The sequence below is a fragment of the Haliaeetus albicilla genome, chromosome Z, assembly GCF_947461875.1.
Source record: "Haliaeetus albicilla chromosome Z, bHalAlb1.1, whole genome shotgun sequence".
In the NCBI taxonomy this organism is placed as follows: domain Eukaryota; kingdom Metazoa; phylum Chordata; class Aves; order Accipitriformes; family Accipitridae; genus Haliaeetus; species Haliaeetus albicilla.
In genome coordinates this window covers 46,779,342-46,806,198 of record NC_091516.1, presented here as the reverse complement: position 1 = coordinate 46,806,198, position 26,857 = coordinate 46,779,342, and the positions used below count along the sequence as shown (strand labels likewise).

At 37.1% G+C, this 26,857-nt stretch overlaps 1 protein-coding gene across 14 annotated transcripts in view; it reads right to left on the bottom strand.

Annotated features, from left to right (window-relative positions):
* PPIP5K2 (diphosphoinositol pentakisphosphate kinase 2) overlaps nt 1-26,857 on the bottom strand; it is a 51,834-nt gene that overhangs the window by 22,658 nt on the left and 2,319 nt on the right. For all 14 annotated transcript variants that reach the window (XM_069776095.1, XM_069776100.1, XM_069776094.1 and 11 more), the window contains exons 2-17: nt 19,029-19,427; nt 17,464-17,659; nt 16,668-16,758; nt 15,696-15,781; nt 14,144-14,298; nt 13,634-13,735; nt 11,713-11,874; nt 10,476-10,597; nt 8,836-8,937; nt 8,191-8,277; nt 6,583-6,662; nt 6,392-6,497; nt 5,315-5,400; nt 4,507-4,632; nt 4,277-4,398; nt 585-767 (exon numbers count right to left, since the gene is read on the bottom strand). In XM_069776095.1, the coding sequence (XP_069632196.1) occupies nt 585-767; nt 4,277-4,398; nt 4,507-4,632; nt 5,315-5,400; nt 6,392-6,497; nt 6,583-6,662; nt 8,191-8,277; nt 8,836-8,937; nt 10,476-10,597; nt 11,713-11,874; nt 13,634-13,735; nt 14,144-14,298; nt 15,696-15,781; nt 16,668-16,758; nt 17,464-17,659; nt 19,029-19,172 (1,950 nt within the window). In that variant the 5' untranslated portion in view covers nt 19,173-19,427. The remainder of the gene's footprint in view (nt 1-584; nt 768-4,276; nt 4,399-4,506; nt 4,633-5,314; nt 5,401-6,391; nt 6,498-6,582; nt 6,663-8,190; nt 8,278-8,835; nt 8,938-10,475; nt 10,598-11,712; nt 11,875-13,633; nt 13,736-14,143; nt 14,299-15,695; nt 15,782-16,667; nt 16,759-17,463; nt 17,660-19,028; nt 19,428-26,857) is intronic.

Here is a 26,857-nt window from a genome sequence, read left to right as displayed (position 1 = left end):
AGTTTCTTAACAATAACAAACATTACTTATATTTAAAACCAGGAACAATCATGTGTGTTCTGTACTAAGTCAGCATAAACTATATTAATATACATTACTTTAACATTTTAATGAGATTTCCTTTCACTGATTAGAAAGTATTCTACTGGTTTTCAGCATCTTAGTATTCTTTGAATTGAAAAAAAGGCCTTGTAGTGGATCAAATATTGAAACAACTGCAGTAGGCAGGCAATACATTTTGTAATACCACACACTGGCAAAGTAAAGATTACAGAAAGTGTAAAGAAAATTGTTTCATTTCTTGAATAGTTAAAATATTTTTAATGAAACATTGAAAAAGATTTATGAATGAGGTCCCTATTTACTCCTATTTCAAAGTTTGTAGGTATTCTGATTATTCAAATTGCAAGACAGCTCAAAGTATCTAATATCGCAATTGGTACAGCTTCCTTTGTAGTTCAAACTACTTGCAAGCACACAAGTAATTTTTCAAAATAGATACATAAAATCACTGCTCATTCCTTTTACACAAGAATTTGAATGGCTATTTATTTCATTTTATAGGAAACTAATCATATGCTAACCTTATCATAGTCATCAGCAGTAAATTCTCTGTCTCTCTGGAGAATTTCATGGAGTCTTGCTTTAACACGATGCTGACAGCTGCTTAAAGAATCACTGTCACTGTCCAACAGACCATTCATATTGGCACTTTTTACCATCTGGACAAGAATAGGAGTCAGCTCTCCCTCTAAGGCCAGTAGTCCCTGAAGCGAATAATACAATTAATCAGGCAAACACATAAAGATGAGAATATAGTATCTTAAAAAAAACACCCAAAACACTAATTTAAATTCAAGATTGTATCACTTACCTATGGGTTAGATAAACAGGGACTTGGCAGACAATGTAGATACTTGCATACAAATGGCCCCTAAAACACTGCCTTGGTGGGCAGGGTTGCTATAGTTGGTGCAACAGTGATGGTGACAGGTCATAAATCATGGTCCCCAACACCAGCTGAAGTGACCCTAGCATCTCAGTGGTGCCAACGTTGCTCCTGGGAGGCCATACCTGTTCAGGTCTTGGGTTGCAGGGAGGGCATGGTGCCTTCTCCCTGAGGCTGGGAGCAACAGCAGCCTGACTTATGGGGGACATGCTCTGCTCAAGGCATTGAGTCACCAGATAGTAGCTATGGGAAGAGTTAGCACACTGAATAGCATCTGGGACAACAAATGGGAGATAGACAGGGTCTTTGCAGAGACCCTACAAAGGCAAAAGCCCAAACTCTCTGTGGCACAGAAGGACAATCAAAGGCTACAGTTGAACAAGAGGTGAATGGAGACTCCCAAAATGGAGAAGGCTGGAAACTTTTGTGATTTTTCTGGCAACAGAAGGGGTCTAGGATAAGGAAGGAAATGGAGTGGTGTCTCCTCAAGCCTGCTGACCAAGGAGAAAGCAGGACAAATGGATGAACTACTTCTGCCCCAACACATGCAGCATGGAAACAAACAGGAGAAATAAGAAGTCTGAACACTTGCAGAGCTTTAAGTTTATTCAGATTACAAAGATGTGGTGGAATAGTTCACACTAATGGAGTTTTGCTATAGCCAGATACCGGGCCTTTTGGAAGCCAGGAAGGCAAAGAGGCAGAGTTGGGCTGTATATAAAGGAGTAGCTTGAACACCAGGACCGTTGCTTTCAAACCAGTGACAAGCAAGTTGAGATCTTATTTGTAAGGATCAGAGGACAAATAAGCACAGGGCAGCATTATGGTGGGCCTCTGCTACAGACCACCCAACTTAAAAGGGGAAACAGATGAAGCCTTCTTAACACAACTGGAGAAAGCCTCCTGATTGCAGGCCCTGTTTTCCATAGGTTCCCTTAGACCTGGGTACCTCATGCGTGGGCAATATTGCAAGGGACAAGCAATCCAGATATCTGGAAAACACCAAGGACAATTCTTTGACACAGGTTACTGATGAACTATTAAGCAGAGGCATTCTTCTGGACCTGTTACTCAGAAGTGTCAGGAATGTGGAGGTCAATGGCAGCCTTGATAATTGAAAGCTGATATTATGACAGATCCGTGTAGAAGTGAACAAGACAAATAACAGCATTAGAGCCCTGGACTTCAAATGAGCAGACTTTAGCTTGTTCATGGAATCCTATGGAGGAGCGTCCTGAAGGACAAAGGTGCCCAGGACAGCTGGATGATCTCCAGAGACAACCTCCTCAAAGCAAAAGAGCAGTCCACTCTGACATATGGAAAATCATGCAGAAGGTCAGCATGGACGAAAAAGGAACATACAGAAGGTGGAAGCAGGGAAGGGCTGCTTGGGAGGAACAGAGACACAACCTAAACACGATGGATAGAATTAAAAACCTGGAGAGGCTGTGGAGTCTCCACTCCTGGAGATACTCAGAACTTGGATGGATATGATTCTGAGTAACCTCATCCAAACTGGCTCTGTGCTGTGTGGAGTTGAACTACATGACCTACAAAGGCCCCGTGAAACCTAAACCTCCCTATCACTCTATTATTACTGAAACTCATTCACCTAAAAAGTATTTATGTAACACTTGCACTGTCTGTGTCCTCTTACACAATTAAAAGATCACTGAAATGAGGAAGTAAGTGAATAAATTATTAACAAGTAGAAGTATTATGCATGCAAAGGGCTACTTGGGAGGAGGAGCAAAACAGGAATTTGCCTAGCAAGAAGCTAAGTAAAAGAATACTTTGGCAAGCATTGTAGATGTAGGATGTTCTGAATTCTGTCTTTTATATGAATAGTTCCTATAAATTCATGTTTGTAATGAAAAAAAAAGTTCACACTTTTTAAACATCACTACAAAATTTTTATAATTTCACATCAAAAAATACATGTAAAAAAAGGATTTCTATTAAGTGCCAAGATGTAGTACTGCTACCATGTCTTACTTATTAGGTATCCATTTTGACAGGCCCAAAGTAAAAAGTCTCCTGTAAAAACTTTAAGAAAGCTCTTCTATTAATTCCCAAAAAAGCATGACTATATAGTCTGTACAATTTCCCACTAAAATATATGCGAAGTAGCTTATTAATTCCACATTTCTAATAGGTTCAAACTCTCTAATTTCCTCTATAAATTTACAAACCATTGAAAGAAAGACGGTTTCAATGAAAAGTGTTGCCTTTTGAACCCCAAATCTTCTGGTTCAAATCACTGAAGTAACTGAAACTTGCGGTTTTTGCTCATGTAAAATAAATACATTATCTCAAATCAGTTCTAATGTCTGTGCTTTAACCAACACACACACACCATCTGTCACAGAAATCTGGCAAAATTTGAGGAAAGTAAGCACTAAACAGATAAGCAAGGTGCAAACTAAAAATGTTGCCAATCACATCCTGGGCTGCATTAAAAGAAGTGTGGCCAGCAGGTCGAGGGAGGCAATTCTCCCCCTCTTCTATGCTCTTGGGAGACCCCACCTGGAGTACTGCATCCAGGTCTGGTGCCCTCAGCACAAGAAAGACACAGACCTGCTGGAGGGGGTCCAGAGGAGGGCTACGAAGATGATCGGGGGCTGGAGCACCTCCCCTGTGAGGGTAGGCTGAGAGAGTTGGGGCTGTTCAGCCTGGAGAAGAGAAGGCTCTGGAGATACCTTATAGCAGCCTTCCAGTACTTAAAGGGGGCATACAGAAAAGATGGGTAGGGACTTTTTATCAGAGAGAGTGTAGTGATAGAACAAGGGGTAAGGGTTTTCACTGAAAGAGGGTAGATTTAGCTTAGATATCAGGAAGAAACTCCTTACTCCAATGTTGGTGAGACCCTGGAACAGGTTGCCCAGAGAGGCTGTGGATGCCCCCTCCCTGGAAGTGTTCAAGGCCAGCTTGCTTGGGGTTTTGAGCAACCTGGTCGAGTGGAAGGTGTCCCTGCCCATGGCAGGGGGGCTGGAACTAGGTGATCTTTAAGGTCCCTTCCAACCCAAATCATTCTATGATTCTATGATTTTGGAGGTTGTTACTGGAAAACATTAAGTTATATTGCTAGGGCTGTACAATTAAAATCTGTCTGCATCTGCTCAAAGAACTTAAAATGCTTGGCACATTAATTGGATGCTTTTTCATATCGAACTAAATACTCTTTGAAAATACATTTCTTTTAAAACACAGCCTCATTATACACTTTGGACTCTAATAAACCATAAATCTCTCCCAGCTGTCAACAGAAAAAAACAAACTTGAGATCATCAGAATTTTAAAAATTGAAAATACAATTTCACAGTGTACCTTTGCAAAAGCTGCTGCAGTCATCTGAACTCGTCCCTCATCAGAAGCGTAGATTTTGAGATCATGTCGGTAAGTGCTATGTAATCTAAGTAAACCACATCCAGGAAATCCAGCATAATCTCCTACCAAACAAACATTTTGCTCAAACTCTCATTTTGCACTTGACTACCTTCAAAAGTGTTTTATGCCATTCAACGCGCTTTTTTAAAATTATTATATATTTTTTTTACCTTGTCCACCTGGATACATACACCTGAAAGCCCTTCCAAGTTCCTCTGCTTGAACCCTGCCTGCAGGGGTCAATTCTCCTCCCCATTTTAGAACCAGAAGCAGGGATGGCTCATTTCTTCTATTATCTAATTGTACACAGAGAGAGAAGTTTAGTAGTGAAGCATATTCTAAATCTATTGGGTTTCTTTTTTTTTGCAAATGAACAAAAATATTTGGACTGTGCAGGGCTTCAGTAAAGGATCTCTGCAACATTATAAATGTTTAGTAGTGTTGTAACATTAAGAAAATATTGAACTGGAGAACTAAATGGGCAATTAAACAGAGAAACCTGAAGTAGTTAAAATCACAGAGAAAACATAAGTGAAAAATATTTAGCATCAAATCTGAAGCAAAAAGTAAATTGAAACAGAAAAATTAAAACAAATTGGATGCTAAATACCCCACAGTTATTTCAGCCAATAACCATGGGTCAAGGACCAGAAAAGCTTATAAAAGTTTTCAAGACAGCAGTAAATGTTGAGTGGGATTTTCCCATCCTGGTCCCAAAACAGTTTCTGGTGAATCACTGAAGCTTCTTTTCACCCTACTTTTCTGTTACAAGAGAACAGTGTTAAAATATAAATTTACTACATAGTTTTAGGTGTACGATTTAGCAGATTAAGAGACACTGAGTATCTGCCAACAATACAAACATTCATTCAGAACAACATATTCCTTCTTCTTAACATCAAGACATGTTATACCACTAGTCCATGACTATTTAAATACACATGGTATTAAGTGATTAGGTGCAAAGTAATACAATACCTTCCTCTTCACTGGAAGTCTTTGGGCAACCATGAGGAAGATATGTCAACTGAACTTTGCGATTTATGCCTGAAAAATGGCCATACCTGAAGTAGGAACAGGGGAAAGTGAAAGGGGAAGAGGGAGTAAAACATTCGTGGATTTGACCACCATTTATTGAAGCAGTGCTTAGAACAAACCTAACTCAAGAAGCATAGAATGACTACAGAAATATCAACCATTCTACAATGAAACATTTAAAAATACTATCTACTACTTTTTTTTTCACCACACTGAACATTAACACTGACAGACAAAAAAAAAAAAAAAAAAAAAAAAAGCATTTGCAGATTGCACAAGTAATTTATCTATTCACATCCACAACTACAGTGGCTATCAGTACCCAGAATCTGATCTGGCAGTGTAGACAGCTATTTTATTAGCCAATTAAGTTCTCAAGTAGAACTCAGTATTTCAAACAATCATAATAAATTTCAATAATAACTGTCTTTGTCTTGTTTTTTTTTTTTTTTTAAACTCAAATTATCTACTACCATTTAGAGTTCTGAGACCCCAGATCTTTAACAAACCTTGAAGCCTTAGGTGTTTGGTTTTTGTTTTGTTTTTGTTTTTTTTTAATTATTAAATATTTTAGGTTTAATATACAAAGTCTTAGGTATTTGGAATCCTCCAAGCTTCCTGCAAGTAGACAGTACACATGGTTAAAGTTCTTACTGTCTCAATCAGACCTCGTTATGTCACACACTGCAAGAAGCAGACCCTGCACTCAAATACCTTCATTTTAAAAACATGCAAGAAGATAAAATTTGAGATCAAAGAAAGTAACTTTTTTCATGTAGAAAGTATACTTAGACACTAGATAAAGCATTAAGTTCAATTAAAAAGATAAGGAGAAAAATCAGAGAGATGGACCAGTTCTCCTTCAAAATGTCAAACACGACATCCTTTCTCTTGATAATCCTTGTGTTTGAATTAATATATCATTACATATTTGATAGCCATTGCAGTCCAAGTAGTAACTGGTCAAAATAGCAGATGCAATTTTGTTGCTATGAAACCTGAAAATTAGACACTTACATTTCTAACACAGTCTTTAGCTGTTCAAGTTTTGCTTTACTTTCTTCAATTTCAGAATCATTGTTTTGGCCAAGTTCTACAAGGAGTTGCCTTGCTATATCAAGCACTTCCTAAAGAAAGGAAACATAGGATTTACGTAAATAAATCATTTTCTACTTATAAAATACCACAGCAAGAAAATAAAGACAAACTTGCCTGCAACTGTTTTGGTTTTTTCAGTTTTAGTTTTCCAGATTTATATCCATCACATTTTTCAAAGAGATCAAAAAACCTTTAAGAGAAAGAATACTGATTAAAAACCGCAGTTAGTAAGTTAAAATATTACTTGAACAAGTCGCTCTTAAACTTAAAGCTGTCTGAAATTAGCACCTTTACACTATTTGAAAAGCATGTTAAAACCCGCACTACAGAGGTCAACCCAACATTTATTCAAATCCTATTTCCCAGGAAAGTCTTCAACACATTAGAGAAATGAGCACTAAAAAAGTTCCTTGCTGACTTGCTATGTGTTAAAAAAAAGGGGGAGAAGATATTCTATATGTCAAATGACATAATATTTGAATATACAGCTATGTCAATTCTTAATCTTCAAGAATGATCCTGAACAGAAGTAGGGACCAAAAATACCAAATAAGCAGTCCTACACTTTTACGGCATGTATCTCTGAATGCAGGAATCTAGTTCCAAAACAAGTAGCTACTTTTTACTGAAATTGCACCTAATTCCAGGCCAGTTATGTAAGGTACTTTATGAATGCTAACATAAAGATGGTATCTACCAGAAATTCAGGGTCATCAAACTTTGGAAAAAGTAAAAGGCAAAAAGATGGTGCAGTAAGATCACAGCTCACACAAGAACTGTTATGATAAAAAGAGAAAGGCAGAAGTCACAGTGCATTGGGTCTGGCTGAGATGGAGTTAATTCTCCCCATAGCAGCCCTCGTAGTGCTGTGCTCTGCATCAGTGGCTAGAAAGGTGTTGATAGCACACCAGTGTTTTGGCTACTGCTGAGCAGTGCTGGCACAGCATCAAGGCTGTCTCTCCAACATTTTTGCCCCCCCTCAACGGCAGGCTGGGGCAGGGCAAGATTTTGGGAGGGGACATAGCCGGGACAGCTGACCTGAACTGACCAAACAGATATTCCATTCCATATGACGTCAGCTCAGATATAAAAGCTAAGTAAAGGGAGACGGAAGGGGGGCATTTTTGTCTTCCAGAGCAATCACTACGCGTACTGAAGCCCTGCTTCCCAGGAAGAGGCTAGACATTGCCTGCTGATGGGAAGTAGAGAATAACATCATTTGTTTTTCTTTGCTTTTGTGCATGACCTTTGCTTTCACTTTATTAAACTGTCCTTATCTTGACCCACAAGCCTTTTGTTATATTTTCTCCCCCCTGTCCAGCTGAGGTGGGGGAGTGATAGAGCAGCTTTGGTGGGCACCTGGCACCCAGCCAGGGTCAACCCACCACACACAGTCAAATGGTGAACCAGAAATATTCTCTGCTGCATCATTTTGAATAAAGGCAGCTATAGAGATAAATGCATTTTCATTAAGATCAAGAAGATCCTGTCCACAAGGCACAGGATGTGATGAAGGAAGTCTGCACAAGTAATTTGACAGTCCTGTTAGAGAGGTGCATACTTGTTCATTAACTGCAACATCAGTTAGATTTAAAACAAAACAAAACAAAATCCAACTTGTATAATGCAAGTCCTGCTCAATTCATTGTTTGCACACCCCCAGGAAGCAAGCTCTGCTCTAAAGCATACAAACTAATTTTTACCAAGATTCTACTTACTTCTGATGTTTTACTTCCATTTTCATTTTTTGTTTTGGTGTTCGGTCCCCATGGCGTATTACAGCTATAACACATCTAAGCTCCATCCTGAAATTTCAAAAGAATTATATTTCACAATTCTATATATGAGGGTCTCTTATTTAATATTAAAACCACCACAAATCAAGACAATTGACAAAGTCGTAGTTATCTGACATAACTACAGAAGTGATGGAAGGATATGCAAGAATATAAGGTTAACTGAAAATGATGTAAGGTATAAAATATAAATATTGATTTTAAGACTTGGGTAACTACAGAAAATCTATTTTAAGTAGTTTTTAAAACAACGATTTTGAGGTTCATTAAATGAGAGAGCATGTTTATTAGAAGTGCATATTAAGCTGGTGCTGGAACAATGATTAGCAGTGAAGGAAGCTATGTATATAAGATGCTACACTTGAAAATCTGCTATTCTGTACTCAGCTTGACTAAGGGTCAGAAACTCTGATTGCTGGCATAGTAATTGTGATTCCTTCCTTGTTTCCATGACACAAAAGAAGTGTTCATAGGCCAAAGTGGGCACACCTTGTGAAGAGAAAAAAAATTCACACAAAAGTTACAGTAGGAGTTCACACAATTCAGGTGTAGCTACTATTTTCTTACATTGTTCCAGACGTGGTTGGCACAATAGGGATGTCTTCAGCTTCCAAAGGAATTGACCATGGTATCTGAAACTGGGGAGCAAGTTCTCTCATTATGATATTTCTAAAAAAGGGGTTAAGAAGAAAAAAAAAACACTAAGTTTAAAGCACGGCTTATACACCACATACAAACTCCAAACCAAATAGATAACATATACATGCATTTTTATCAATGTGGTTTTAGAGTACTAGCAGCCATGAGTCTCTAGATGCATATTTTTCTTTTAATTGTATAATAAAAACCTACTTAAACAACAGTTTAAAGCTACTACAACTGCTACAGAGACAACATTAGCCTAATGGCCCTGGATTTGTAAGAAACCTCAGTTTTTGAACTCCAGTTCCTAAAAGACTTCTTTGGACATGATTTAGTCTTGTTCATTTAAATATTCAGACACCTGACTCCACTGCCTAACTGAAAGTCCCTTATAATCAGCAAGCCATTCTCATCAAAGAGTAACTGGTATCTTTAGTGGTGGTAATTTCTCAAAAGTTTCTGTGATAGAACTGGAAAATAGGTAAAGTCTGTAGTCATAACTACAAAATAACACTGCCTCCACCTACAGAAGGTTGTTAAATCTTGCTAATGTTCTATTTCCCAAGTATTTCAGCAAACTATACTGAAATTCAGATTAATATCTACATAAGAAGCAGTAACATGGCAGAAAAAAACCTGTGCATCTTAAAGTAGCATAAGCCAAAATTTAATTTCTAAAAAGCTTGAAAAAAATGTGCTGTTACTTAACACTGCAATGTATTACCTTAAGGAATAAAGCATGAGGAAAAAATGATGAGATAACTTTTTTTCAGAGAATTCAACAGCTACAACAATTTGAATAAAGAGAAATCAAAATGGGTCTGATAACTGTAACTGTAACTCAAAATAGTGGCCTAAAACAACAGGACTACAGTTGTTGTCTAGGATTTCAGCTTAGTTCTTCCTCCATTTAATAAGATCCCAGACCATCTGATAACACAGAAACTCATGCTGTGTCTCATCAGTGCAATCTCGCTGTAAAGCCAGTAATGGGGTCAAAATGAGATCAGCCTGCTTTGAGGGCAACATTTCATTGGCATAGAGTTCACTACCCAATTCTACGTGATCCCTTGTTATACCTTTTTTTGCTCCCAGTAGCAGAGAGAAGACGGTATGACAGAAGACACCTTGATACTACATCTGTTTGGATTTATGAGTATGAAATCCACAAATATGCAGGTATACAGCTGCTTCACATCAAGAACAATATACATTAATTTGGGCACGTATTAAACAGCAGCAAGCATATCCATCCAGTGGTGCTTCTCTACTTGAAAAAAATCACAACTACCTTTAAGAACTTAATCTGGCTTTCAAAATACTTATTCGGTTAGCTTTAAGTGTTCACAAAACACTCAGACTCAGATGTTTTGGATGATTTTAGGAATAAAGAATTTATTTAGGATTCTTTTTAATATTTTATTTATTTTATTATTTAATGCCTTATTTTATGGTATATTTAATTTTAAAGAATTAATTTAGGAACAAGGAATAAGTAGTACATAAACTAAACATACAACAGAACAAATAGGCAAAACTCCTGAAATAAATCAGTAAACTCTTACCCCAGTATCTTAGCACAATCATCATAGTATTTCATGGAGTTTTTCACAAAACTGAAGCCATTCACATCACAGACATAGGACTGTCCATTTGCACGCAGCAAATCAAAGCCACAAACTGTTTGCTGTTTTTAAGAATAAAAGTTCAAGTCATTGATCACCTTTCTTAGGATTGCTTATTCTAAATGAACTTTATATTTTTACATGGTATTCATCTGAAAACATGACAAAAATGACATTTTATACTTAGTACCTTTTGCCAGTTCCATGTTAGGTTCACTCATGTCATGCAAACATCTTCCTGTTTTTAACTTTATATCCCCAACTTGATTTTACCTTTCCTACATATCCCTAGCAGTATCAGTGTTGAAGGCCAAGTTCACATGTGCACAAACTTAACCTTCAAGATTACAGCATAAGCCTACAAACTCCCCATTCCGACAGTGGTTTCCCCCTACACATACTTTTTAAGGGTGGCAGGCAAGAAATGAAAAATATCGATCAAAACATTTTTTGTCCAAATTTAAATTTGACAGGATAGTTTTGACATTGATGTAATATTGACATTATTAGTACAGGATACCAGATGCTATTTTAACAGATTACTTTTTTAGATCTCAAAGCCACTTTGCTAGGTGGTGGAGGTTCACAACCTACAGCCTCCAGAATGCCATCATAGTTACACACAGGTAATGAGACAGAGTGAAAGACAGCATTTAATAAGACAGGTGAAACGAAGGTACAAGATTGAATGCAGTTTTGAACAAAGGAATCTTAAAACTAGACAAAAATAGAAACTATAAGACACTTAAGACAAGGACCTAGTCATGACAGTACCAAATTAAAATTTATTGGGCCCAATGTAAATATTAGGTAACAAAAGGTACAAAAAACTTCACTGATATTGTGTTTTGCTAACTTAGAAACCATTAACAAAATGTGTGAACATATTATGCACAGAACAGATACACTGTGGACTAGCAAAGCACAATAGTAACATGTGAATTCAGGAAACTTACGCAACATAAGCAACCCATCCAGAACTTCTCAATGCATTAAAGGAAGAATTCTTCCAGATTAAAAAAAGGTGTGGATGTGGAAGTTTAACTTTTCACCTTCCTAGGAGTTCTGCAGCAATTATCACTGCTGGCTCTGTGCACTAAAACCCTATGGAAGTTTCATGTAATAAACAATTAATTAACACTAAATGTTTGATCAGATAGGAAAGTAATCAGCTTACTTTAAAGGCAAGGCATACTTTCCAAGCAATTAACTTCTCTCTTGCATTCAGGATGACTGGATACCTCACTTCTTTTCCTTCACTATCTCGTTCTACCTTGCCATCCAGAGCTGGAGACTTCCGGGCCTCAGCATGAGCGTAGTCTGGACCTACTGTGTACACCTTTATTGAAAAACAGGAACTCTTTATTCAGTGTAATTAAATTACACTACATATACGCATATATTTTGCTAAATTTATCTCAAATGTGATAATGACTTCAAAAGATACTAGCTGCTTTCATCATTGAAAAGGTCACTCTAAAGTACCTTCCTCAATGGCATTCTCTGCCTTCAGAGAACACCCATCATTTACTGACAACCTAGGATAAAGCAAGAGAAGAAAACAGCTGGAGCACAGGTAAAGAAAAATAGTGATTATAAAACTTGATGAATAAAAATTAGTGTCTTCATTATGGTGGTACAGAGGTAAAAAATAATGTTTTCCTCTCCAAAACATCTGCAGAACTTGGAGAGCAGATTAATTTGAGAATTGTTTCAGTTTACTTGATAATAGAAATCTGGCTGCAGGACTAAGTGATTCCCTTCCTTTAAAAATATTTTCAAAATTTTAGGCAGGACTAAATCAAGCAAAGATCTGCCCAGCTTTAGCATGACAAGGCAGGGTCTTGAGAGAATGATTGTGCTATCTACTTTGCCATATAGTTTCGAATCTCACTGAAAGGATTGGGGCATATGCTAGAAGAGTCTTGTCAGCAGCTTTCAAAAATGGGCTACTGTCACTTTAATTAAAAACAAAACTCTAAACTTTGATAAAAAAAGTATTCAACAAGTTGGGTGAATCTGCCTAATATAAAGCTGACAGTCTTGTTACTTGAAGAAAATCCATTATGTATTTGGGGTGTTAAAAGTCCACAGCTGCTGCTTGATGACTACACTACAAGTAGTCAAAACAGTCCACCACCCCTCAAGTCATTCATATCTCTTCAGGTTGCAAGAAATTTTTCTTTGTGGAAACAGTTTGTAAAGCTCTTAACACAGACATCTGTAAACTCAGATTAATGTATTGCAAAGTGTTGCACAGTATAACCATCTGAAGAGTACAGCTCAAGAAAAAATAGTAACTTAAAAAACCTAGAATTTGTCTGAGAGCATAAAACCAGCATTCCCCTCATGTATCAACAAGTGGAAGAAGTTGACTGCTAGTGATAAAGGGCTCTTTGGCCTAAGACTGGATTAGATCTCACACTCTCTAAACCTCTACTTTTTGTATAAATATGGTGAGCTCTCATGCATATTGTAAACCATCTGTTTCATACGTTTTGTGGGCTTAAAATAGCCAAACTAACACAAAGGGAAAAAAATAATCTCCATAACTGGCTGGCTTAACACCTATTCTGTTATTGCTCTATTTTAGCATTCTTTTATGATACCTAATCTTTACAGCTGTTAAGAAAATAAATGAACAAGAGTGAGAATAATTACAGATAAGGTTAATGCATTATTTTCTGCAACTTCATATAATTTTAGTAACTTTTGTTTATTAATTAGAATACTATGCTAGTTGGTAAAATCTACTACAGTTACAGGTTTCTTTGTAACCTTCAGACAAAATATCTAGGCAACATCTGTTTAAACAGGAAAGTATACGCTGTTCTGGCACTAATACAATACAAAAAAGAAAGACAATGTGTTGGGTAATAAGCTTCCAGCACTCAATTCTAACAACATAAGCAAAGCTGCTCTACATTACAAGTACCATGTTTAGCTAGAATAAGAATTACATTCTATACTTATGAGCTGTATCAAAACTTCATTAAAATTAATCCTTGACACAAAGGTATACTTTCATCTTTAAAACTGACAGGTTCTTGGAGCACTTGATTGTTCTAAATATAACTAAGAACGCGCAGTTGTCATACCTTCACATCAGTGCCATCTGTAGGCATGAATTCCTCATAAATATAGGAGCCTGTTTTTCTCACACTGCTTTCAGGGGAATAAACGCTGCTTCTGCTGCCGATCTGAAATGAATATTTTTCTATTAATAAACTCGTAGGCTACTGCCTGAGAAACTTTAAACTCTTTAAAGTAACACACTTGTACTGAGGAAACACTTCCTGTACCAAATGAAGCAAGTAGGTTTTGATCGTTCCCAAAAGATTTTTGTAAGATTCTAAAAGTGCACTCACAGTGTATGCTTTCTTTTACCTATAATAATCTGCAGTGGCTGACAGTCTACTGCATGGAACAAAGGTCTTCATCCAATCTACATGTTCTGAAATGAATTTCTCTGATCTGCCACTATTCCTACACAAGCAAGACATGACAAAACAGGTCCCAGCTAACATATGCATACGACAGAATTACTCCACAATTCTGTTAGACACCTACAACTTTTCAATAGCTTTTCAATAGTACAATAACCTCACCTTTCGAAAGAGCCTCTGGCTTCCACCCCCAGCAGATGTTGGGTAATAAATGTAAACATTGTGGTCCTCAGCACTAACTGGCTTTTCTACAAAAGGCTTTTGGAAAATTTCTCCATTCACTTCCACGTGATCTTCTCCTTCAATCAAGTTGCATTCTGAAGAAACAGTGTGAACAACAGAGATGTAATAATATATTCATGGAATGAAATGATTGGGATTCGGGGTAATGTTGTAGGTTGAATTAAAAAGATTATATTATATTTTTGGTTCACTGATTTGTTACTGACTGCACAAAGACTTGATGATCATGTGCTGAACATGTCTGCTGTACCGTGTCTATATTATATTACTTCAAGACTATGTTCCAGGATTTCTCTTGATTCCCTCAGTGTCAGACAGGAAATTGTCTCCTACAGGTGCGTAAGCTTGCATGGGTGGTATTTTTTTTTAAATATTTTGAAGATGGGGGTAGGGCTGTTTGTGTCTTTCTTCAGTGCCTTTCTCTGAAATATCAGGGGGATGGCAGATGGACAGTGAACATGGTGTAGTGCCAGATGCAATAGTACTTTTAACTGGCTAAGAACAGTCTCATACTGTGTGATTGATGCACCTTGCACAGAGGATTAGGTCCTCTGGAATCAGGGGTCAGGAATCTCTTCACTACTAGTTGGCTGCCTGCAGTAGTGAAGAGTAAATAAAAAGCATAAATGAGTCCTTTCCCCCCTGGATTATGCAGATATTTTAACCTAAAATTCCCTACCTCTTAAGAGCTTCACTACAGTAATACTTCAATTTTCTTTATTTTTTCTTATCTCTTACTCTTGTGCCTTGACCTGTCATTGCAATCTCCTATTGTTGCTGTAAGTTCTCATTTTAGTAGAAAAAGCTTTTAAGTTTGTTTTCAGGTACAGAAAAAATTAATTCCCATTTATATTCAGAGTATATCATGTGCAAATCTGTCTGGACTAGTTTTCCCTTACATGTAAGTTGCTTGTGCTTAGAAGGGAAAGTATTCAATAGCCTGACTTGTTTCTGTCAATATTACTTTCTTAGATAAAATTACTAATTATTGTGGTTAATGTAACATCATGAATGCTGCTCTCTGGTGACATATTAGCATCTCAGTTTGAGTTTGGAGGCCCTTATATTCTAGTTGTTCTATGATGGCTGTAAGAGGATTGTGACCCCAGGCTCCAGAATCATGCTTTTCAGAAGCATACTTGTACTGCCTTTGGCTGGGATGGAGTTAATTTCCTTCACAACAGCTGGTATGGTGCTATGTTTTGAATTTGTGACCAAAACAGTCTTGCTGTTTTAGTTATTGCTGAACAGCACTTATACAGCCTCGAAGCCTTTTCTGGTTCACGTACTGCCCTCACAGCCAGTAGGGGTTAATCCACAACAATACTTTAAATTCTGGAGGAGAAATCAACCTCTGCACACATGAATTAATTGTCTAGCAAGTGAGATATAGCATTCCGCTATGCATGTACTGTTCTCTAGTGGAAATAAAGAGATGCCAATGCTTGGTATTTCAGTCATCAGTTTTTACCTTGGGGATTGTTTGGATCACGGTTCAGAACTGCATAGCGAGGAAGTAAAATGCCTTCAGCTTTAAGAATACCATATACTTCTCTCCTAGAAGAAAAGAACAGAAGTTGCACAGTAAGACAGCAAATCCTGCCAATATTTGTATTTTACAGTCCATGAGTAAGGGAGGAGAAAAATACATACAATTTTGTTTTTAAAATCACACAGGATAAGATTACATATATAATACTCTACTTATTAAAATAATGCTTTAAAGGTCACTGACACAGCTGTACCTTTGCAGTGAGCTCATCAATATCAATAAAAATGTAATTTGCTATGCCACTCCTGTCCTCCCCACTCTGGCAGTGCAACAGCAATTTACATATGCAGAACAACAATTCTCTTCTTAAAGGAGATTATTAACATGAAGGGTTGAAAAAGTTTATACAGGACAGCAGTTGAAGGCATCCAAAACAGCAAGTCTACTCACTGTTTAGAAGGCTTCAGTGTTTATGTATTTTGCTCACTACTGTTTTGTTAATATTTGCTATGCATGATTGCAGTTCCAGAAGAAAATTCACTTTGAATAACCACACAGTCTTTGAATACCAACAGATTCTGTTAAATATCCACTTAAGAGAAAAAAAGACCTTTGCTAATTCACATGACTTCTACAATTACAGGAGGTTCTACAGTTGCTATACATACCTACGCTATACATATTTTCAGAGTTTAAACTTTTTTATTTGCTAAGCTTTAGACAAATGTATCACCAAATTTCTACCTTGGTAAACCTTCAGATGTATCAATATAAAAGCAGTAAAAGAAAAAACACTCCTAAAGACATATCCCAGAAAACTATGCATACATTAATAAAGCATAACATTCACTGTAATTTTATTTAGACTACTGTACAATACGCTCAAACTGTTGCTATGCAATAACAACAGATTCTCTGACTTAAAAGTAGTCTGCTATTAGTGTTACTTACCTGTCTTGTATGTGATACTGCATATTCAAGTCATTGATTATGAATGGATTCCTGAGTTTTGCATAGGCAACTGCTTTGTCCAGTGGAAATCCTAAAATATTTATTAAGGCAAATAAATTAGAACTACAAGACACAACATCAGTAAATAGTTTGGAACCTTCATATTCAAGCTTTAGAGTACAGCCAGAGATATGGCTTAAGTTGAGAGGATGCTCCCTCAGCTATAGACACACATAACATCAGCTTAAGACAAGCATGAAACTACAGCCTCATTTCAGTATAGGCTGCCAAAAGTAGTGGTCCTGTTTCCAATTCCCTCCTCCTCACTTTGCATGCCCTACACTTCCATAGGGCCAGAACTAAAGCTTTTATTACCTCTGCCTGAAAATATGATTTTTAACTTCAGCCTACTCATCTTTGCTTCACTGCCAAGTCCCACAAAAAAAATCTAGGTATTAGCAGAGATACATGAACAAGTGGTCAGAGACCTAACACTCCCATTGAGAAAGTAAGTATGCCTTCACGGTTATTGGACCAAGTAAGTATTAGAACACCATTTCCACTGGCGCCACAAATATTTAACAATGGAACAGCTATTTTAAATACCATGTCAGACAGGATTTTCTCAAGCAATGAAAAAGCTTGTATTTCAAAAGTTAGTTGTATGATATTAAACAAGACAAATGAATCACTTTCTAAGAAAATCCAATAAAACTACAAGAAAAAAAAAAAGACCCTCAAACTGATTAAAATATTTATATGTCAAAAATATTTATGGTATTATTAGAAGATTTACCTTTAGAATGAAAAGAAATCAGACAGTCACATAAAGGCCAGTTTTCTACTGGCTCATTCAAAATAACATCCTCTTCAAATATTACCACAGTTATGTACTTAAACATGGAGAGGCGTTCAAGAATTTCTTTCATTGGTTTGGACTTAGACTTCTTAGCCATTGAACAAATCCCAACTGCAATTTGTCTTTCTGGTGGCTGAAGAGGAGGGGAAAAAAGCAATTATTATTTTTAAGTTTTCTCAGAACACAAAAGTTTTCTCAGAACACACTTAGCAGCACAATACTAGTGCAGATATTTTCCACTAAATTCATGTACTACCTTTAATTTAGTGTTTAATCAGGTAAATTGCTAGCAATTAACAAAATGCAGCATGACAGCATGGCACACTGCAGCCTTATGAAAAAATGCCTCAAAAAATGAAACTGTTCAATAGCTCTACACTACTTTTTGTGAGTATCTTATCAGGAACAAATACACAGGATCAAAATCTAGTCAGAAATGTCAAATCTGACTGAAATCATACTTATGGCTTACTCTGAAATTAACTAGCAATTCAATTTTAAAATATAATTTTTGTAACTATAAGTTTAAACTACATTTTTAAACTATAAATTTGTAATTTTTTTACATCTACTTAGTAGTCACAAGGCTTCTCATCTCATTACCTAATATTACAACTGAATTATGAAAAGGAAAACTAGTAAGCCAGTAAATACCATTGTAGATTTCTGAGCTACTTTGTGCATAGACAGTTTTACTTTTCTTCTGTATACTCTATATTTTCTTTCATGTTATAACCTCTAAAAATTTCTTTCCCCAAGTAGTATTAAGTGCAACAGCCAACCCACTCCTCTGTTTAAAAAGAAACAAACAACAACGAAAAAAACAAAACCCCAGAACAATCCTTTATTTCATCTTACTGTTCTATTAAAACATAGCCAATTACCTTCCCTTGCTAAAATACAGTGACTCAGTTGAGCTGAGCTGCTAATTTTGCACTACTTCTCTACATTTCCAAATTACTTTTAATTGTTGTTTTATTAACACTTCCTTGCATTTAAATTTTTTAGACATGCTTGCAATCATTGAAAACTCAATCTGACTATTCCCTAAAGTGAAATGTTACAGACTAAAAGAACAGTAAAATACAGCTAAAAAAAATGACATGACAATTCATGCATAATAAAATTAAGTTTGTCTTAAACAAACTAAAAATCGGTAAGCACAGTGCTAAAATACAATTCAGAACACTCTGCAAGGATAATAAACTAAGGTATAACTTAAGATTAATTTAGCATGCACTTTCTATACACCAACACATCAACATCAGCTGCCCTGGAACTCTGTATTAAGGTCAAGCATATCTACTTTAAAGTTCACGGTATACTTACTTTTCAAGTGTGTTGCATTTCCAAACATAACTGACAGATCATTATCTGAATATGAACAATTTCCCAATTCAGAACACCATTTCAGTATTACTTCTGTGATCTAATGCCATTTCAAAGTAAAATAATGCTAGAAAACACACAGAATGGTACACACATGCCCCTACAGTACATACAGAGTCATACTCTTCCTCCTCTTCTTCCCCATGGTCATAGAAGTGTTCATAATCTGTAGATCTGGCTGAATCCAATAATTCTTCTCCATCTTCTCCACCCACAAAGAATCTAGGAGGATCATTCGCTGTTGTGTTAACAGACATGGTTACAAGATCTATAGAGATCTATGTAGAAACTGCAGCCACTTTGGCAGCTGAGATACTGGGCATGTTTCCCACTGACTTGGGAACACAAAAGTCCCCTGCTCTCTGATGTTGCTTGTGCGGTGTTGCCACTGTGATGATGTTGTCTGCCAGACACGATTTAACTGGTATCATCTGCTCATTATTGGTCTGAGTTGCTGCTCCAAGAAACCCACGATAGGCTACTGCTTCCCTGAGATGATACAACTTTTTAACCTAAAAGAAATATCCAAACAAACAAAAAACAAACACACTTGATACCAAGGCACATAAAACCAAAGCCTTCTCATTTAGAAAGCATGTTTGGACATTTACATACCTCTGAGCAAAGCATCAGAAATAAAACTGTGCACACTACACACAGTCTACGCTTTCACATGTATGTTTAGAGCAGGGGGAAAGATTTCAAGATATTTTCAAACTACTGATGCAGACATTCTAAATATAGACAATATAACTCAGTAAAGTAAAAACTGTCAAATGCATTTTTTTTCCTAACTTAAGAAGGGTAAAGTGCAGAGTATATCTTTTATACAAAGAATGAAACAACAAAAATCTTCTCCAATATTTGTGATTTTTCCCCAAAAGTTTCCTGATCAAATGGCAATGGCACACAGACAAAAATGCTAATGAAAACTATAAAGCCTCCATTAGGACTATTCTTAAATAGAAACCTATTCTTTCAAGAACTGAGGGAATCTTCAGTGTGAAAGCAGAATGTATGTGCCAGCTTGATGTTTGCTTATTTATTTCCAACAAAGCATTGCTTTATTTTCACACTGAAAAATTTATATTTACAGAGATATACACTAGCACTGCCTTCTGTCCAAAGCACTAACATACCAGTGAAGTGAACACATATTGTACCCTTTTAACCAGTCATGTGAAAATAATATCTTGGCCAAATAACTTGCATACAGAAACAGAGACTCAGAGCTTAGTTTTCTGTTGTTTTACCTAGGTAACTGTTCTTGCTGTATATTGTGCATGGCTTTATACCATTAATTATAATCCATTATTACTAAGAAAATTAATAAGCAGTTACTTGTTTAGAAGCTCAGCTGATCAAACACTTTAGGTTGTTTTTTAGTCAGATCGTTATGTAAGTGCCACTCAACAATGATGTCTCAGCAGAACCGAATTTATCTTTAAATATCTGTCAGAATAATTTTTGCTGTTCTATGAACGAAGTGAAGCAATAGTAAATTCCCAGTGGAGATTGATCAACCATTGAGCTTCCTGTGAAAAAGAATGGTAAACAGAGCAAAAGTTACCCAGAAAGAATCTGTCCTAAGTCAGAGAGCAATAGGTTAAGCATGGATAAACAGTACAGCTGTTTCAGATCCAGAAGCTGAAGCTAAGGTCTGAGCAATGGACACGTAAGGATCCTGGAGTGACAGCAGAGGATTAGAAAGATTCATTTCTTAAATGTATTTGTTACGTATCTGCTCTCCTTCAGTTCCACTAATGAAAAATTACCTTCTCTTAGAATGTGAAATTGCAGCCATTTGTCCTTCGAGCAACAGGAACAAAATGAAATTTCAAACACCTAATTCCTCTTTCTCCCATGAGAGTTAGAAATTAGGTATTGAGATAAATTAATCCTGTTTATGACAGGGTTAAGAAAGCAAGCTTTCCAAATCCTATTTCTAGCAAGCTTCAGAAAGGCAGAGGTTATTGCCAACATACACCTGACAATTGGTAAAGCCTGAAAATGAAGTTTAACAGTTCCTCTTGCATCAGCTTCCCCTCCCACCACGCAAATTCTGTAAATCAGAAACAAGTGTCTTAACAGCTTTTTAAAACCTATGGTTTTCACATAAAGAAGGAAAAGCAAGCACTTGAAGCAGATAAGCAGGAGGTCATCAAAAGAGTTTTTTTTAAACTTTCTTTCCCCTACCTATTACTATAGTGCAATTTGTGAGAGGAGCAGCAGCAGTTGTGAACTTTGTGTGCAATTAATGACTAGTTATTTCATGAGGATCTCTGGCACTACCTGAGTCTTTCTAACCCGAAGTGATTGCTTCTCAAAGCAAGTAGAAACCATACAAATAAAGACTGAAGGGAAAGCATAACATATTTGTCTACAAATGAGACAAAGATATAACCTGACAAGCTTAATTCCCTAGCAAACCTATCTGAACCTTAGTGTTCTTCTACCTTCCTAATTCAAGAATCTGCAGAGTGTTGGTGTTATTGGCAGCAAGTAGACCTGTCAAGTGGAGCTTCACTTGCAGAAAACAGACTTGGAGCAGTCACATAGTCTGCTTGGAGTTAACAGATTATTTTCTGCAAGATTTATTACATTGTTCACCTGTCTGAAGGCTGATGAATTGCTAGATTGCCACTCCATGCTATTGTCACTGGGACTCAGAGTTTTCAGGCAGTTTGTAAAAATAAGACCAAAGACACGGAATCAAGAAAAGTTATTGACGATTTTCAGGCTTGTAAACTACTGCATGGACTCATAGAATTGCATATGAATTGGTGTTCTGACTGCTGATGGTTACCAGCTTATCTCCCCGCCAGCAGATGTTGTAAGCTACTGTCATTAGCATAAATTTGAGTCAGGATCTAAGGAATAAATTGTTTATTTTTTAGAATAAATGCTTTCAGAGAAGGGAACTAAAATTCTTTCCCTCCAAACCCTTTGGCTACTATAAAAACTGAGGAATCCCCTTCTTTCTTGTGGTGTGTGAAACAAAAAGAGTCCAAGAAAAGAGACATGGAAAGAAAAATATAAGAGTATGTGACTGCAACTACAGTAAACAACTTACACAAGTCTCCTAAAAACATGTGCAGTTATCTGATGTAAAAAATGTAAAATGTAAAAAAAGACCATTCTTGGATAAAAACCTAGTTCTCAAGTTGTACATGAAAGAGAAATATTAAGTGGCAGAGCAAGAAGATGGAGCTGTCTTTCTCCCATCGCCATTGACAGTACTTCTGGGGCAGGAACTTCTAACACATGGTACCCTACGCAGAATTCCATCTTGCTGCCCCTGGAGCAGGTAAGAGTCTTCCCAGGACTATTTTTCTGTATTAAGAAGTGAGCAGCAGCAGCGGCAATATAGGGGCAGAGATGTTCTTTGTTAGATCTTCTTGTACTTGGTGCATCAGCACAAACCTCATCAGGCAGTAAAGATTAGAAGGTTACATGCATGCCTCAGCCACAGAAGATTGCAGTGTAAGCAAGACAAACCCCAAAGCTTCATGTTGGAATATACACTGACCCATTTCCAAAGAGATAGCATCAAGAATATCCAGGCAACAATCTCCTACTGTGCAATGACCTTTCCAGGTAAAATTAAATAGACTATGTTCCCTCAACTGTTACACAAGGCTTCTGTTTTACAACTTACAGATAAAAAAATCTCTGCTAATTTCGAAAAATACAATTTAACTAACAGTGTTGTTTCTTAAAAAGGCTTTCAACCGAATGTATGGCCTGTTCATTCTGCCTGTCCTAAAACTTCCTATTCATGACCACCACATACGTCTTGGCCAAAAAAAAAAAGGGGGGAAAATGTTTAAAGACAAGAGTAAATCTGCTAATTTTACATTCTCGTCTTAAAAGAAACTCATCTCAGTTTCTCCCTAATAAGTTGGATAGCACTAAAATAGTGCACTGCAAAGGAGAAGTAAAAATCCTTAAGTTTAACTGATATTATTATCACTTATTAGTGGAAGGTATACAAAATAACATTCTAAATATATAAAATGACACACAGAAAATATTAACATACAAATAGGACTGTATTTGAATCATAGCTTTTGGTAGCCTGCTAAGGACTTCAAGTCTAGTGTTCACTCCAGTGGTGCACTACAGACATTTTTTCTAACAGAACATTTCTCCACTTCCACAAGTATACTCTAAAAGAATTCCATAAGTATATTCCAAAAGAATAAGCCAAAATGTAGACCTTACTAAGTGTTAACAGATATTCCCACAAACAGTTTTCCTGTCCCCATTCCACATGTTTCAGCAGCTCAGGAATTCAACCCTGGTGTTTCCCATATTTACTTAGACCATAAAGATTAGCATGCCAGTAACTGTCAGCAAATCAGCTCAACTTAATAGCAGTGGTCTGAACAGTCATGTAAAAGGGGCTCAAAGTTTTAACAGCCATGTTCTGAATATTAATAAAAACATATACAACTCCTGTATAAACAGAAGCATTTCATCAGGTTTTCTTCTGTGTCGCTACAGCTATCAGAAGAACAAATATACACTGCCTCTACAGCACTCTGATGGAAACTAATGGAACAAAACTAGAGTAAAAATGCTTCTTATCTGTTATCTCAAGGAAAAAAAACCCCACATCATACATTAAATAGCTATAAAATATTTCTAAATCACGAACCACTCAGGAAGACAACTCTTAGAAATGCCATTCTAACAAACAACTACAAAACACTTTGTGACATTTTCATTGTGGAATTTAGCAAACCGGTAACTGTACAAGAAACGTTAAGTGTTGCTCATCTGTTACATGATTCTGTACATATATATACACCTAACAATAACAAAACAACCCACTCCCCTGCACCCTCCCTCTATATTGCTCCTTTTAAAGTTTCAGTTCTTACTGCTGTAAGTATATTCAAACTGCATCTGTTACCAGCTTCCTCCAATCCAAATTAAGTAGTTAAAACCCAAATTATTTTAATAGCAATTTTTCAGGTAGTCTCAATGAGATGACAAAAAGCTTTCAACATCTTCCTGCTAGAACTGCTATACCTAACATTTTCATTAACAGTACATTTAACAGCAAAAAAGTTTGCCTCGCTCCTGCTGAGGCATTTTACCTGTTTTAAAATTCCAATTCTGCAACATGATTTACGGCGTAACAAACCACCAAAGACAGCCAGTTTGTTGGGTTGCTGGTGGAGCAGAAAGTATGGGGAGGGGGCAAGGCTGAAGCAAAGGGGAGACGGGAAGAAGAAAGAACCAGCAGAGTCTCAACTCTGAGACCCGACAGCAGCAACTGCAATCCAAAGTGCTCCATGTGAATGTGTAACACCTTTCCACAGACAATTCAAAGAAACTTGGTAATACTTTGGATTTAAATGTGAGACTCTAGAACAACTAACAGGGCTCATGCTCAAGAACAGCATTTCATCAGGTCTGACAGATGATGCAGGCAGAAGGCAGAAAGGGGGAAAGGATGTCCACACAAAAGCTGCTGAAGACAATACTTGTGAGCAAACCATACACGACTTGTTTATTGCTGTACCTCACAGAGCAAAAGATACATATCCTCTGCAATTTACTTAAATAGTCAATGTTTACTGTGTCATATAGTCAGTAATACAAAACATTAATATTTACACACAGCTGTGTTCTGTTCTACCATACATCCTGTGAGGTGGTAAGTAGCAGCTGTCAGCCCATTACCGATGGACTAAATCTAAAAAAAATGTAGAGCAGCTCTATCCCAATACCCCTGAACACAAAGAATATTAGTTTTAGCCTGATAATACTTTGTGCACAGCAACAACAACAACAAACCAAAACCCAAACCAAACCAAAGGAAACAATAATCACAGAAAATACAAAGGGATATAAAGGTTTCCAGTAATTACTGGAATTTACAAGGTCCAGTGGTACAACAGACTGATGAAGAAACATGAAACTGGGAAAAGCCTTTAGGTCTCCTCATCAAATACAAACTTCAACAACAGCCTTAAGAAGTTTATCACCATATTCTGTAATGCAGCTCTGCTCAATAACAGGAGGCAAGGAATTGTGCTGATGTACAGCAGAACAGACAAGAAATCAGCTAAAAAAGGTAGCAAAGGAAAAAGTTGCAATTATAAAGGCTACACTACACAGCATTACAGGAACTGTCACCCACTATGATCTTGCATTAAACTAACTCTAGATTTCACAATACACTTAACAACTTCCCCCATTATAAGTAACCTACACAAGCTTTTCCAAAGTTCCTTTTTCATTCTGTAAGTATTTTCACAGAAAACCAGATGCAAGGTTTAGTCTGCTCCTCCCCCCCAAATCAAGATAGGTAATCTGCAAAGTATCAGAAGAAGGCAGAGCACATTCCCCTCTCCACTGGCAGGCAGTGAGGCATGAGCCAAAAGCAGTAGGCATCCATATAGGGATTGAATAAAATAAAAACAACCCTTCTTTCCCCCTCTACTCCATTCAAAGGCAGCTGACTTGATCTGCTCCAGCCAGGAGGCTGCAACCCACTCACTCTCCTCCCAGATTCTTCCAGGACTCCACCGCAACTTGCTCCACTGCACTCCAGCACAGAGACAGCTGCGCCTTTACCACCTTACTCTTCCCACATCAAGAACGCTGCACCATTTTGTCCCACCTAGACTCCCAGTCCAGTGTGTCACCACTACGAGCTCTACCTGCTAGTACTAATCTCCTCCATTACAGACAATGGAGTAGGGCAGTCTCCAAAATCTGTCAGGAGGTGATGACATGACAAGAACTTCCCAAAAGAGAAGATGAAAAGCAGCCTTTATTTGTTGCTTTTAGCCATTCACTTGGTTGTGCCTACAAGCCAAGCACAGCTCTCAGACTGTCAGATGAAGATCCATAATCTATGCTAAATGATAACTGTGAACATGCTAAGTACTTTCTGTTTGCAGGAACACTGCAAGTATTTTGTACGGTGTTCCAAAAGCATTACTGTGTAGTATTTTATGCATTACTGCACCAGAAAAATTATAGTAGCTCCCATCCCAAAACAGACTCACCTTTCAGTCTTGCTCTGCTGAGACCTGAAGAAACATTCTGAAGAATGAAGAGGAGCCGCAAGGTAAGTGCTTGTATTGGGTTTACATGGCAAGGCTTTGCTAGCTAGGCTAGCCAACTAACTGCAGCTGCCTAAATCTTCTCCCATGGACCCGAATTATTTTCCAAGAACTATGTCACCCAAATGTTTGTGCCTAATGTAAGACTTCAATCTGGTCCTCCATATTACAGTAGCTTAGCCCAGGGGACTGAAAAGTCAAGAGTTGTACTGTGCCATGTGCAAAACTGAACCAGCTTTGCAGTGAGGAAAGACGTGCCTTTTAGGTTGTTGATGAATGAAATTTCTAGTCTTAAAGCACAACTGTTATAGTTTTCAAACAGTAATGACTTGGCTGATTTCCCCATGTCTGGTTTCTTTCCTAGTAATTATACAGTTAGTTAAGTAAAATATTTCCAGTCATTTAGAATTACCAAGCTTAAATAACTTCTCAATGCTTCTCTCCCTTACGAAATTCTTTGCTCACAGGACTTATCTTTCTCTAATATCTCACCAGCAGAAATGTGACTTTTCAGCACATGTAATGACATCTGCTACAACTCCGAGTTTTAGCCCCAAACACTGCCCTATCACAGGGCATCTTCCAACCCTTTAGCAGTCATAGAGTATAAACTGCAAAATGAACCATTACTATCCTTCAACAGAAGTGTCAGAACAACCTTAAAAGTCTAGAAAAACCCTGTCTGGTAAGTGTCACTGTCTTCCCTTCAAGATAGAAAGGCAGTATTTTTTTTAAACTGCCAAACACTACTATAAACTGACATCTGGCATGTGTTACAAGTGTCTCCTGCACAGCCATGGAACAGATAACCTTCACATTCATTAACCTCCAAGTTCCTTTCTAAATCAAACCTTGTC